This window comes from Ornithorhynchus anatinus, chromosome 6 (genome assembly GCF_004115215.2).
Source record: "Ornithorhynchus anatinus isolate Pmale09 chromosome 6, mOrnAna1.pri.v4, whole genome shotgun sequence".
Classification (NCBI taxonomy): Eukaryota; Metazoa; Chordata; class Mammalia; order Monotremata; family Ornithorhynchidae; genus Ornithorhynchus; species Ornithorhynchus anatinus.
Genome location: NC_041733.1, coordinates 44024194 through 44036285, shown reverse-complemented (window position 1 = coordinate 44036285; position 12092 = coordinate 44024194). Strand labels below are relative to the sequence as shown.

Here is a 12092-nt window from a genome sequence, read left to right as displayed (position 1 = left end):
TAAAATTACAGGTATGTACATAAGTGCCGTGGGGCAGGGAAGGGGGATGAATAAAGGCTACCACGTTAATACAATCACTCATCCTCTCCCACCTGGATTATTGCATCAGCCTCCTGTCTCTCCCCACTCCAGGCCATACTTTGCTCTGCTGCCTGGATCATTTGTCATTCATTCAATCTTATTTATTGAGCGCTTACTGTGTGCAGAGCACTGTACTAAGCATTTTTCTACAAGACCATTCAGAACGTGTCATTCCCCTCCTCAAAAAACTCCAGTGATTGCCCAACCACCTCCGTATCAAACAAAAACACCTCACCATTGGCTTTAAAGTACGCCATCACTTGCCTCTCCGACCTCACGTCGCTTCTTTCCTTCTACAACGCAGCCCACCCACTTTGCTCCTCTGGTGCTAACCTTCTCACTGGGCCTCCACCTCACCTGTCTCGCCGCCGACCCCTAACCCAGACCCCTGGCCCACATCCTGCCTCTGGCCTCGAACGCCCTTCCTCCTCTAATCCGACAAAGACTCTCCCCCTCTTCAAAGCCTTATCGAAGGCCCATCTCCTCCAAGAGGCCTTCCCAGACCAAACCCCACTTTTCCTCATCTCCCACTCACTTCTGAATCACCCTGACTTGCTCCCTTTGCTCTCCCCCCTTCCCAAGCCCACAGCACTTCTGTACATATCTATCATTTTATTTATTTGTATTGATGTCTGTCTCCCCACGTCAGCTCATTGTGGGCAGGGAATGTCACTGTTTATTGTTGTACTTTCCCAAGTGCTTAATACAGTGCTCTGCACACAGTAAGCACTCAATAAATATGATTGAATGGATGAATGAATAAAGGGAGCAGGTCAAGGCAATATAGAAGGGAGTGGGAGAAGAGGAAAAGAGGGCTTAGTTAGGGAAGGCCTCTTGGAGGAGATGGACCTTCAGTAAGGCTTTGAAAGAGGGGAGAGTCACTGTCTGTCAGATACGAAGAGGGGGCGGTCCAGGCCAGAGGCAGTGGGGGAGACCCAGGCAGCGAGATAGACGAGACTGAGGTACGGTGAGGAGGTGGGCATTAGAGGAGCAAAGTGTGTGGGCTGGGTTGGAGTAGGAAAGTAGCAAGGTGAGGAAGGAGGGGGTAAGGTGAATGAGTGGTTAAAAGCTGTTGGTAAGGCGTTTCCGTTGGATGCGGAGGTGGAAGGGCAACCCCTAGAAGTTCTTGAGGGGTGCGAAAACGTGTCCTGAACATTTTTGTCGAAAAATGATCCGGGCAGCAGACTGAAGTGTGGAGTGGAGTGGGCAGAGACAGGAGGTAGGGAGGTCAGCCAGGAGGCTGTTACTGTAATCAAGGCAGAATAAATGCTTGGATTAATGTGCAGCAGTTTGGATGGAGAGAAAAAGGTGGATTTTAGCAATGTTGAATGAGAGAGAGTCAGAAAGAAGGATGGTGATGCTGCCTGTAATGATGGAAAAGTCAGGGGAAGAACGGGGTTTGGGTGGGAAGATAAGGGGCTCTGTTTAGATATTGAGGGACATCCAAGTAGAGATGTCTTGCTTAGTACAGTAGAGATGTCAAGCACTTTGTACAGTGTTCAGCGTACGGTAAGCGCTCATGAAGTACCACTGATCGAGTAGGAGGAGGAGGAGTTGGAGGAGGAAGCAGCGTGGCCTAGCGGGAAGAGCAAGGACCTGAGAATCAGAGGACCTGTGTTCTAATCCTAGCTCCTCCACTCTTCCGCTGTATGACCTTGGGCAGGTCATTTAACTTCTCTGGGCCTCGATTCCCTCATCTGTAAAATGGGGATTACGACTGTGAGCCCCACGTGGGACAGGGACTGTTTCCAGCCTGAGTAGCGTATATCTACCCCAAGGCTTAGTTTAGTGCCTACCACACGGGAAGCACTTAACAAATACTATTTCAAAAAAGAAGGCGGAAGAGGAGGAGTAGGAAGAGTAATATGAGGAAGAGCGTTTATCAAATGCCCATCTGGTGCAGTGTGCTCCGTGAGAGGAATCTGGGCCGTCCAGAATAAAGCACTGAGACATCCCCTACCCCAAACACCTTACACTCTAACAGGGGAGACAGACATTAAAAATGCATACACCTAGGGAGGTCGAGAATAAATAAAGTGGGCCAATATATATATATGTCCTAAGGAGGTGGTAAAGTTTAGAGTGGTGAAAGTTGCTGAGGGCTTGATGTGGCTCAGGTCGCCGAGAAATAAATCGGGGAAGATCTGTTAGAGGAGGTGAGGTTTGAGGAGGGATTTGACCGTGGAGAGAGCTTGTGGTACGTCTGACGTGGGGAGGGAAGAGTTCCAAGCCAGAGGAAAAGGATTTGTGAGGGGACGGAGGAAGGGGAGGTGAAAACAGGAGAAGAAAGTAACTAGGTAATCTCCCTCTCTAGACTGTAAGCTCACTGTGGGCAGGGAGTGTGCCTGTTATATTGTTATATTGTAATAACCTTGGTATTTGTTAAGCTCTTATTATGTGCAGAATACTGTTCTAAAAAATGGGGTAGATACAGGGTAATCAGATTGTCCCACGTGAAGCTCAGTCTTAATCTCCATTTTACAGATGAGGTAACTGAGGCACAGAAAAGTGAAGTGACTTGCCCACAGTCACACAGCTGACAGGTGGCGGAGCGGGGATTCGAACCCATGACCTCTGACTCCCAAGCCCGGGATCTTTCCAGTGAGCCACGCGGCTTCTCATTTTGTACTCTCATCTCATATCGTATTCTCCCAAGTGCTCAGTACAGTGCTCTGCACACGGCAAGCACTCAATAAATACGATTGACGGTCTGACTGACTGGGGCAGCATGGTGTAGTGGATAGAGCACCGGCCTGGGAGTCAGAAGGTCATGGGTTCTAATCCCAGCTCTGCCACTTGTCTGCAGTGTGGCCTTGGGGAAGTCACTTTACTTCTCTGTACCTGAGTCACCTCATCTGTAAAACGAGGATTAACAGTGTATGTATCTATAATTCTATTTATTTTGATGGTATCGATGCCTGTCTACTTGTTTTGTTTTGTTGACTGTCTCCCCCTTCTAGACTGTGAGCCCGTTTTTGGTTAGGGATCGTCACTATCTGTTGCCGAATTGCACTTTCCACGCGCTTAGTACAGTGCTCTGCACACAGTAAGCGCTCAATAAATACGATTGAATGAATGAATAATACTGTGAGCCCTTTGCAGGACAGGGACTGCATCCAATCTGATTTGTTTGTATCCACCTCAAGTCTTAGTACAGTGCCTGGAACATAGTAAGTGCTTAACAGATGCCATTATCATCATCATCATTATTATTATTGTTAGCTGATTGTGAAGTTTTTGTTTAAAGGAGAAGAGCCCATGTGGGACAGGAACTGAGTCCAACCTTATTATCTTGCATCTACCCGAGCGCTTAATAAAGTGCTTGACACATAGTAAGCTCTTAAAAAGTACATTTTTTTTAAAGAGTCAGCAGAGGATTTTGAGGAGGGGAGAGATGTGGGTCGAGCGATGCTTCAGGGAGATGGTCCGAACGGTGGAGGAGGAGGGAGAGGCGGGAGGCAGGAAGAACCAGAGAGGAGGCTAGGGAAATAGTCTAACTGTAATAATAATAATAATAACTGTGGTATTTATGAAGCGCTTACTCTGTGCCAGGCACTGTACTAAGCGCTGGGGTAGATACGAACGAATTAGGTTGGACACAGTCCCTGTCTCACATGGGGCTCACGATCTAATCCTCATTTTACAGATGAGGAAAGTGAGGCACAGAGAAGTTAAGGGACTTGTCCAAGGTCACGTAGCGGGCACGTGGCGGAACCAGGATTAGAACCCAGGTCCTCTGACTCCCAGGCCCGTTCTCCTTCCACTCAACCGTCTCGCTTCTCAACAGTGGCCAGACCAGAGCTTGTACCAGGGCGGTGGTAGTCTGGGTGGACAGGAAGGGGCCAAGACGGGGAATGTGTCGAGAAACCTGGCAGAATCTGGCAGCGGAGTGGATGAGAGAGTTGAGTCTGGGGGCTACGGGCTCTCTCCGGAAGCCTCCCTCCGCACCCCAGGCAAGGTCCCCGACCCCCAGAGCCTGCCTAAACTGGTCCCAGGTCTGACTGGCCCCTGCGCTCTCCCCAGGAACCCTGGATGGAGGCCACACAAACCACCGGAGGGACGTGGACCGTGAATTCTTCCTGCTGTTCAGTGTGGTGGACGAGAACCTGAGCTGGCACCTGGAGGAGAACATCCAACGCTCCTGCACCGACCCGGCCAGTGTGGACAAGGAGGACAAAGCTTTCCAGGAGAGCAACAGGATGCATGGTGAGTGGGGGCCGGGAGGCGGGGATCTGGGGCTGTAGGGCGGTCCTGCAGCCTCCTCACGAAAAGCGCCCAAGCTCCCAGCTCCAAGTTTAAGGGCCCAGTTCGTGGGGGTTTTCAGAACATCGAACGAATGAGGCAACGTGGCCTAGTGGAAAGAGCGCGGGACTGGGAGTCAGAGGCCCTGGGTTCTAATCCATTTGTCTGCCGGGTGACCGTGGGCAAATCGCTTCACATCTCTGTGCCCAAGTTACCTCACCTGTAAAAGGACGATTAAAACTGTGGATCCCGTTTTGTGTCCCGGATTGTGTCCAACCGGATTATCTTGTAGCTACCCAGCCCGTCGTTCAGTGCTCTGCACACAGTAAGTGCTCAATAAATACCACTGATTGATCGATAAACAGATACCATAAAAAATTGATTTCCAAAGTATCAGAGGTGTCTCTACTGCTCCAAACCCCGGCCCTTCTCCCCAGTTCTTCAGCCTCTGCCCCTCTCTCCTGCCCCTGCCCCCACTCACTCACTCATTCGTATTTATTGAGCGCTTACTGTGTGCAGAGCACTGTCCCAAGCCCTTAGGAAAGCACAATAATAACAGTTGTAAACACTGATGTATCCCCTGCTCATACAAGCTTGCAGTTTAGAGGCTGGGAGACAGACATCAATGCAAATAAATAAAATGACAGATATGGACATGCGTGCACTGGGGCTGGGAGAGGGGAAGAGCAAAGGGAGCAAGTCAGGGTGACGGAGAAGAGAGTGGGAGATGAGGAAAAATGGGGTTTGGTCTGGGAAGACTTCGAAGGGGGAGAGAGTGATTGTCTGTCAGATTAGAGGAGGGAAGGCGTTCCAGGCCAGAGGCAGGATGTGGGCCAAGGGTCGGGGGCAAGACAGGCGAGATGGAGGCCCAGTGAGAAGGTTAGCACTAGAGGAGCGATGTGTGCAGGCTGCGCTGTAGGAGAGAAGCTAGGTGAGGTAGGAGCGAACAAGGGGGCGGACTGCTTCAGAGCCAACGGTGAGGAGTTTTTGCTCTCCACCCCTCACCCCTCTCCCCATTGCTCCCAGCCCCAGTGCCTCTCTCCTCAGTTGGGATTCAGACTGTGGAGAAGGCAGTTGTGGCAGAAGCCAGGGCAGAGAGAGGCCCGCGGCCACTGAAAGCCTCCCAGCCTGGACTGGTCAGACTGAACCCAAGTGGAAGGTGGGGCCTCTCGGGTGTGGGACTCCCCAGGAGCCCACCCTAAATCCGGCTGGTTACGTTTGGCTTCGTGTCTGTAGCGATCAATGGCTATGTCTTCGGCAACCTTCCTGACCTGAGCATGTGTGCCCACGAGCACGTGGCCTGGCACCTCTTTGGCATGGGCAGCGAGGTGGACGTGCACACAGCCTTCTTCCACGGACAGATGCTGACCATCCGGGGCCACCGAACGGACGTGGCCAACCTGTTCCCGGCCACCTTCGTGGCAGCCGAGATGGTGCCCCAGAACTCCGGCACCTGGCTGCTCAGCTGTCAAGTGGGCAGCCACCTGAGAGGTAAGACCGGTGCCCACCGAGGGCCGGGAGGGGTGCGGAGGGGCCTGGACACTGGCCGGATCCCTGTGCCGAGGCTGCGGGCCAGGACGCGAGGCCAAAAGCCAGTACCCGTGGGGGAATCAGAAGGACCTGGGTTCTAATCCTGCCTCCACCACCTGTCTGCTATGTGACCTTGGGCAAGTTACTTCACTTCTCTGGGCCTCAGCTGCCTCATCTGTAAAATGGGGTTTAAGACTGTGAGCCCTCTGTGGGACAGGGACCGTGTCCAATCCGATTTCCTTGTATCTACCGCGGTGCTTCTCGTGCAATGCCTGGCACAAAGTAAGTGCTTAACAGATGCCACAATTATTATTGTTATTTCAGGCGGGTTGGGGGTTAGTGGTGGAAGGGAGATGAGACACTGGGGAGGAGGGGCAGAGTCAGGGCAAAGAAAGGGGTGAGTATGGGGAATTAGAGGGGTCTTTAAGGGGACAGACAGAGAGAGAGTCTGGCTGTCTGTGCGTGGGGATCAATGGAGTGCTCTAGGAGGAGGGAGTGAACCTGTGTGAAGGGGTGCGTGGGCAGGGAACGTGTCAGTTTTTGCACTGTGCTCTCCCAAGCGCTTAGTACCTGCACACAGTAAGAGCTCAATAAATACGACTGAGGGAATGAAGGAAGGAATGGGTGGATCTGAGGGTGAGCGCATAGGATGAACGGGAGCACCAGGGTTAGGTGAGTTTGTCAGAGTGTGAGTTGCTGAGGAATCTGAGGGTTTTGAGGTGAGTGCGGGCATCAGAGTTTGTTGGAAGCTCTTAGTACACTGTTCTGCACATGGGAACCACTAAATAAATACGCTTGAATGAATGTTGGGGTGTGAGTGAATAAGAGGAAGAGTCCTGCCTCACTTGTCCTCACCTCAGGGCCTCTCCCAGCTGGGCACAGGAAGCCTGTCCGTGGGCAAGGCTCCCCTCTGGGCTAACCCCGCTGGGCGGGAGCGGCTGCCAGCAGGTACCCCTGCCTTTCTCCCAGACGGGATGCAGGCTCTCTATAGGGTGAAGGTGTGCTCGGCAGTGCCCCGCCAGCCCCCGCTGCCCGGCAGGCTCCGCCAGTATTTCATCGCCTCCAACGAGATCCTCTGGGACTACGGGCCGACGGGCCGGGACGGCAGCACTGGAACCAGCCTGAAGGAGCCGGGCAGGTAGGAGCAGCGTGGCCTGGTGGCTAGAGCGCGGGCCCGGGAGTCAGAGGGACCCGGGTTCTAGTCCCGGTTCCTCTACTTGTCTGCTGAGTGATCTTGGGCAAGTCGCTGAACTTCTCTGGGCCTCAGTGATCTCATCTGTAAAATGGGGATTGCGACTGTGAGGCCCATGTGGGACAAGGACTGTGTCCAATACGACTTAGTACAGTGCCTGGCACATAATAAGTGCTTAAATACCAAAATTATTATGATTATTATCATTACATAGGGACCAGGCCCCCTCCTCTCAGCCCTAGGCCCCTTCCCACCCACAGCTCTGGAACCCTTCCTCTGCTCACTGGGGGCTAGGAGTCACGTCTCTGTGGCCACCCCCTATTAGCTGGGGGCTAACTAGTTCTCTGGTGGCTGCCCAGGGAGTCTGAGCAGGTGGGGGACTGAGCATGACTTTCTGGACTGGCTGGGGTGACCCCAGACACCAAGGAGCAGCCTAGGGCAGATCTGCACTCTCCCACTTCGAATGAGCCGCCACCCCCGGCCCAGCAGCGGGCTCCCTGGAGGAGGCTTCTAAACAAGCACTCTCGGGATTTAGTTTGAGTCTGGTCCTGCCAGGCCTCCTGCCCCACCTAGACCTGATGCTTGGATGAGAGGGAGGGATGCTCAGGTACTGGGCTCCAGGGTCTTGGGCAAGTAGAGAAGTGGGGAGTGGAAGGGAGAGGAGGTGAGGGAAAAAAGGAGGAAGGGAGAGGGAAGGAGGGAGAGGAGGGGAGGGAGAGGGAAGGAGGGAGAAGAGGAGAGGGAAGGAGGGAAAGGGAAGGAGGGAGAGGAGGGCAGGGAGAGGGAAGGAGGGAGAAGAGGAGAGGGAAGGAGGGAGAGGAGGGGAGGGAGAGGGAAGGAGGGAGAAGGGATGAGGGAAGGAGGGAAAGGAGAAGAGGGAAGGAGGGAAAGGAGAAGAGGGGAGGGAGGGAGAGGAGGAGAGGGAAGAAGGGAGAGGGAAAGAGGGAGAGGGAACGAAGGAGAGGAGGGGAGGGAGAGGAGGGGAGAGAGAGGGAAGGAGGGAGAGGAGGTGAGGGAGAGGGAAGGAAGGAGAGGAGGGAAGGGAGAGGAAAGGAGAGAGGGGAGGGAGAGAAGGAAAGGGAGAGGGAAGGAGGGAGAAGAGAGGGAAGGAGGAAGAGGGAAGGAGGAAGAAGAGGGGAGGGAGAGGGAAGTAGGGAGAGGAGGGGAGGGGAAGAGAAGGTGGTGAGGGAGAGGGAAAATGGAAGAGGAGGTGAGGGAGAGGGAGGGTAGTAGAGGAGGAGAGGCAGCGTGGCTTAGTGGATAGAGCATGGGCCTGGGAGTCAGAAGGTCCTGGGTTCTAATTCTGACTCTGCCACATGTCTGCTGTGTGACTTTGGGCAAATCACTTAACTTCTTTGGGTCTCAGTTACCTCGTCTGTAAAATAGGGATTAAGTGTGTGAGCCGCATGTGGGACGGGGACTGTGTCCAACCCGATTAACTCGTATCTACCCCAGTACTTAGAACAGTGTCTGGCTCATAGTAAGCATTTACCAAGTACCATAATTATTATTAGTGGTAGTAGGAGATGAGAGGGAAGGAGGTAAGGGAGGTGAGGGAGAGGGAAGGAGAAGAAAAGAGAGGTAGGGAGAGAGAAGTGGGGAGACAAGGTGAGGGAAGGGGAAGGAGGGAGACGAGGTGAGGGGAGAAGAAGGGAGAGGAGAGGGAGAGGGAAGGAGGGAGAGGAGGTGAGGGTGAGGCAAGGAGGAGGGGGAGAGAGAAGGTGGGAGAGGAGGAGAGAGTGAGGGAAGGAGGGAAAGAAGGTGAGGGGGAGGGAAGGAGGGGAAGGAGGGGAGGGGGAGGCAAGGAGGGAGAAGACAAGGGAAGGAGGGAGAGGATCCTTCTGGGCTGTGAGTTCCCTCTAGACTGTGAGTTCATTGTAGGCACCAACCCTGTTACATTGTAACTCCCAAGCATTTATTACAGTGCTCTACGTACAGTAAGCACTCAAAAAATACTATTGACTGAGAGTAAGTTAGGGAGAGGAGGTGAAGGAGGGATGAGGGAAGGAAAGAAGGAGGTCAGGGAAGTACAAAGTAGGGTGGAGAGCAACGGGTAGCTGCACTTCCCCGGGCCTCTGATGTCCAGGGTGCTCCCGCTCTGCCTGGTTAACGGCCTTCTCTGCTACCTTCTGGGCAAGAGGGCGTCTCCCTCACCCCCCAGCTGCACCGTTCTGATTTCCTTCCCAAATTGTCTGCCCCTCTTCCCAAAACCACTCCATCCCCTCCTCCGGCCACCCTCAGGTCTCCCCGTCCCACAGCCCAAACCCCCCAAAACCTTGATGAGTATGTCCAGAAACCTTGTCGAGTGTGTCCCAAAGCCTCAGGACTTTGAGGAGAGAGGTCGCTGAAGGGGGAGGGAGCCCAGGCTAACCGGGCCACCTGGCCATCTGACTCGGCGGGGCCCCTGCAGCCGTGGCACTGCCCGAGACCTCGGCGGAGTGGGCAGAAAAAAGGGTGGCATGGGGGCAGAATCCGCTACCACCCCAAGCTCTCTGCGCCCTCTCAGGCCCACCCCGATTCCTTCGGCCCGGGAGTGGGGGGACATGGGAGGGGGTGGGGGACAGGCTCCCTCCCGGCACTTTTGTGGGGGCTGAGATGGCCAGGGTTCCAAGTTGGCAAAGGAGCGCCGGGAGCTGGGGTAGCCGGGCTTCCGGTCAGCAGGCCGTAGCCACGAAAATTCCGAGCAAGCGCCATAGGCCGACCAAGAAACTCAAGGCAGGGAACGAAGAGGCTCAGGCCGGGCTGAGGAGAGTGAGGAGTCCCACAGGGAAGTAGCGTGGCTTAGTGAATAGAGCACGGGCCTGGGAGGACCTGGATTCTAATCCTGGCTCCGCCACATATCTGCTGTGTGACCTTGGTCAAATCACTGAACTTCTCTGGGCTTCAGTTACCTCATCCCTACAGTGGGGATTAAGACTGGGAACCCCAGGTGGATCAGAGATTCTGTCCAACCCGATTAACTTGTATCTACCCCAGTGCTTAGAACAGTGCTTGGTACATAGTAAGTGTTTAGCAAGTGCCGTAATTATTAATTATTATTAGTAGAAAGAGTGCAGGACCGGGTTCTAATCCTGCTTCCACCGCTGGCCTGCCGGGTCCTAGGGCAACCTTTCCGTTTAGAGAAGGAGCGTGGCATAGTGGGTAGAGCTCGGGCCTGGGAGTCAGAAGGTCCTGGGTTCTAATCCAGGTTCTGCTGTGAGACCTTGGGCAAGTCAGTTCACTTCTCTGTGTCTCAGTTTCCTCATCTGTAAAATGAGCATTAAGACTGTGAGCCCAATGCGGGACCCGGACTGTGTCCAACCCAGCCCTGGCACATAGTAAGCACTTAACAAATATCGTTATTATTATTATTATTATTACCTCCTTTTCTGTCTTGATCCCCCCCCCACCTCTTAGTTTGTGAGTCCCGTGGGGGACAGGTCTGCCCCAGTGCTTAGCACCTAGAAAGCACTTAATGACTGTTATAAATGACTCAGCCCAAGAGTCCCAGGGGGGGACAGGTCTGCCCCAGTGCTTAGCACCTAGAAAGCACTTAATGACTGTTATAAATGACTCAGCCCAAGAGTCCCAGGGGCCGGGGCTGGGCCTGATGGCTGGCATCTTGCTCCCAGCGAGGCCTGGAAGTTCTTTCAGAAGGGGCCCAGCAGGATCGGTGGCAAATACTTGAAAGTAGTGTACCGAGGGTTCACGGACGCCACGTTCACGAAGGAGCAGCCGCAGTCTGAGGAGATGAAGCACCTGGGCCTTTTGGGTGAGCAACCCAGGGCGGCACCGGGCAGGAGGGCCCGGAGGCCTCCGAGGAGTGACGGGTGGCAGGGAGGGGGGACTCTGGGGACACCCTCTGTTGTGGAGGGTGAGGGGAGCGGGGTGGTGGTCTGTGACCGGTGCCCCCTCCGGTCCCTCGTCCCCTCCTCTCCCCGGACCCAGGTCCCGTGATTAAGGCTGAGGTGGGAGACACTATCCAGGTGGTCTTCTATAACCGGGCGTCCAGGCCGTACAGCATCCAACCCCACGGCGTGTTCTATCAGAAGGCCTTCGAGGGCACCGTGTACAGCAACGGTGAGCGGGGGCGACCCCAGGAACCAGCGGGGCCGGCTGCGGCGGCCAGGGGCCGAGCCCGTTTCCGGTCAGTGAGAGTGAGGCCCCCGACCGTCTCTCCCACCCTCCAGGGTCGGCCCTGTCCGGCCTATTCGCCAAGCCCCTGGAGAGAGTCACGTATCTCTGGACGGTGCCGGCCCACGCCGGCCCCACGGCCGTGGACCCCGACTGCCTCACCTGGCTCTACTCCTCGGCTGTGGACCCCGTCAGGGACACCAACTCGGGCCTCGTGGGCCCCCTGCTTGTCTGCAAGCCCGGCACCCTGACCGACAGCGGCAAGCAGGTGTGGGGAAAGTCGCGGCGGGACTCCTGGGTCCCCGGGGATGAGAATGTGGAGCAGAGCAGCGGATCGGTTCCGGTGAGCGCCGAAGCCACGGTCTCGGAAACGGGAGCTGCTGACTTCCGCTTATCTTATTTAGTCCAGATGCAGAGGATCTTTCCCTGCGCCTCTCTCCACTGTGCCCCAGACATCTGCTTTCATCCTCCCAGTTCCTGCGGGGCAGATCCAACCTGGAAAATACTCCCCCACCCACCCCCACTAGGCTTCCGTAGAGGGGTCTGGGGAAGGAGGACCCCTCCCCGCCCGTTCTCACCCTCTCCTCCTCCTCCTGGGCTGACAGAAAGGAGTGGACAAGGAGTTCTTCCTCCTCTTCACCATCTTCGATGAAAACGAGAGCTGGTACCGGGACAGTAACGAGAAGACTGCCATGTTGGACCCTAAACAGTTTTCCTGGGATGACGTGAACTTCCAGGAATCCAACAAGATGCATGGTAGGAACTGGGGTTTCTGGCTTACGGAGCCCCTCATCCCCACTCCGGGGTCAAGATCCAACACCGTTCGGGTTCAACGGGCCGCGTTGGGTGACACGTCCGCAGATCCTGGGGTCTTTCTGTAGAGCCCAGCACTGCGGATTGGGTTGGGAGAGTCCCACCAGTGCAGACGTCTGTC

General features: G+C 54.9%; 1 protein-coding gene across 6 annotated transcripts in view; it reads left to right on the top strand.

Moving 5' to 3' along the window:
* HEPH (hephaestin) overlaps positions 1 to 12092 on the top strand; it is a 45899-nt gene that overhangs the window by 17212 nt on the left and 16595 nt on the right. For 5 of the 6 annotated variants that reach the window (XM_029067503.2, XM_029067504.2, XM_029067506.1 and 2 more), the window contains 7 exons: positions 4105 to 4287; positions 5560 to 5814; positions 6823 to 6991; positions 10657 to 10796; positions 10973 to 11104; positions 11215 to 11501; positions 11764 to 11914. In XM_029067503.2, the coding sequence (XP_028923336.1) occupies positions 4105 to 4287; positions 5560 to 5814; positions 6823 to 6991; positions 10657 to 10796; positions 10973 to 11104; positions 11215 to 11501; positions 11764 to 11914 (1317 nt within the window). The remainder of the gene's footprint in view (positions 1 to 4104; positions 4288 to 5559; positions 5815 to 6822; positions 6992 to 10656; positions 10797 to 10972; positions 11105 to 11214; positions 11502 to 11763; positions 11915 to 12092) is intronic. The other variant, XM_029067507.2, reaches the window with a different exon arrangement.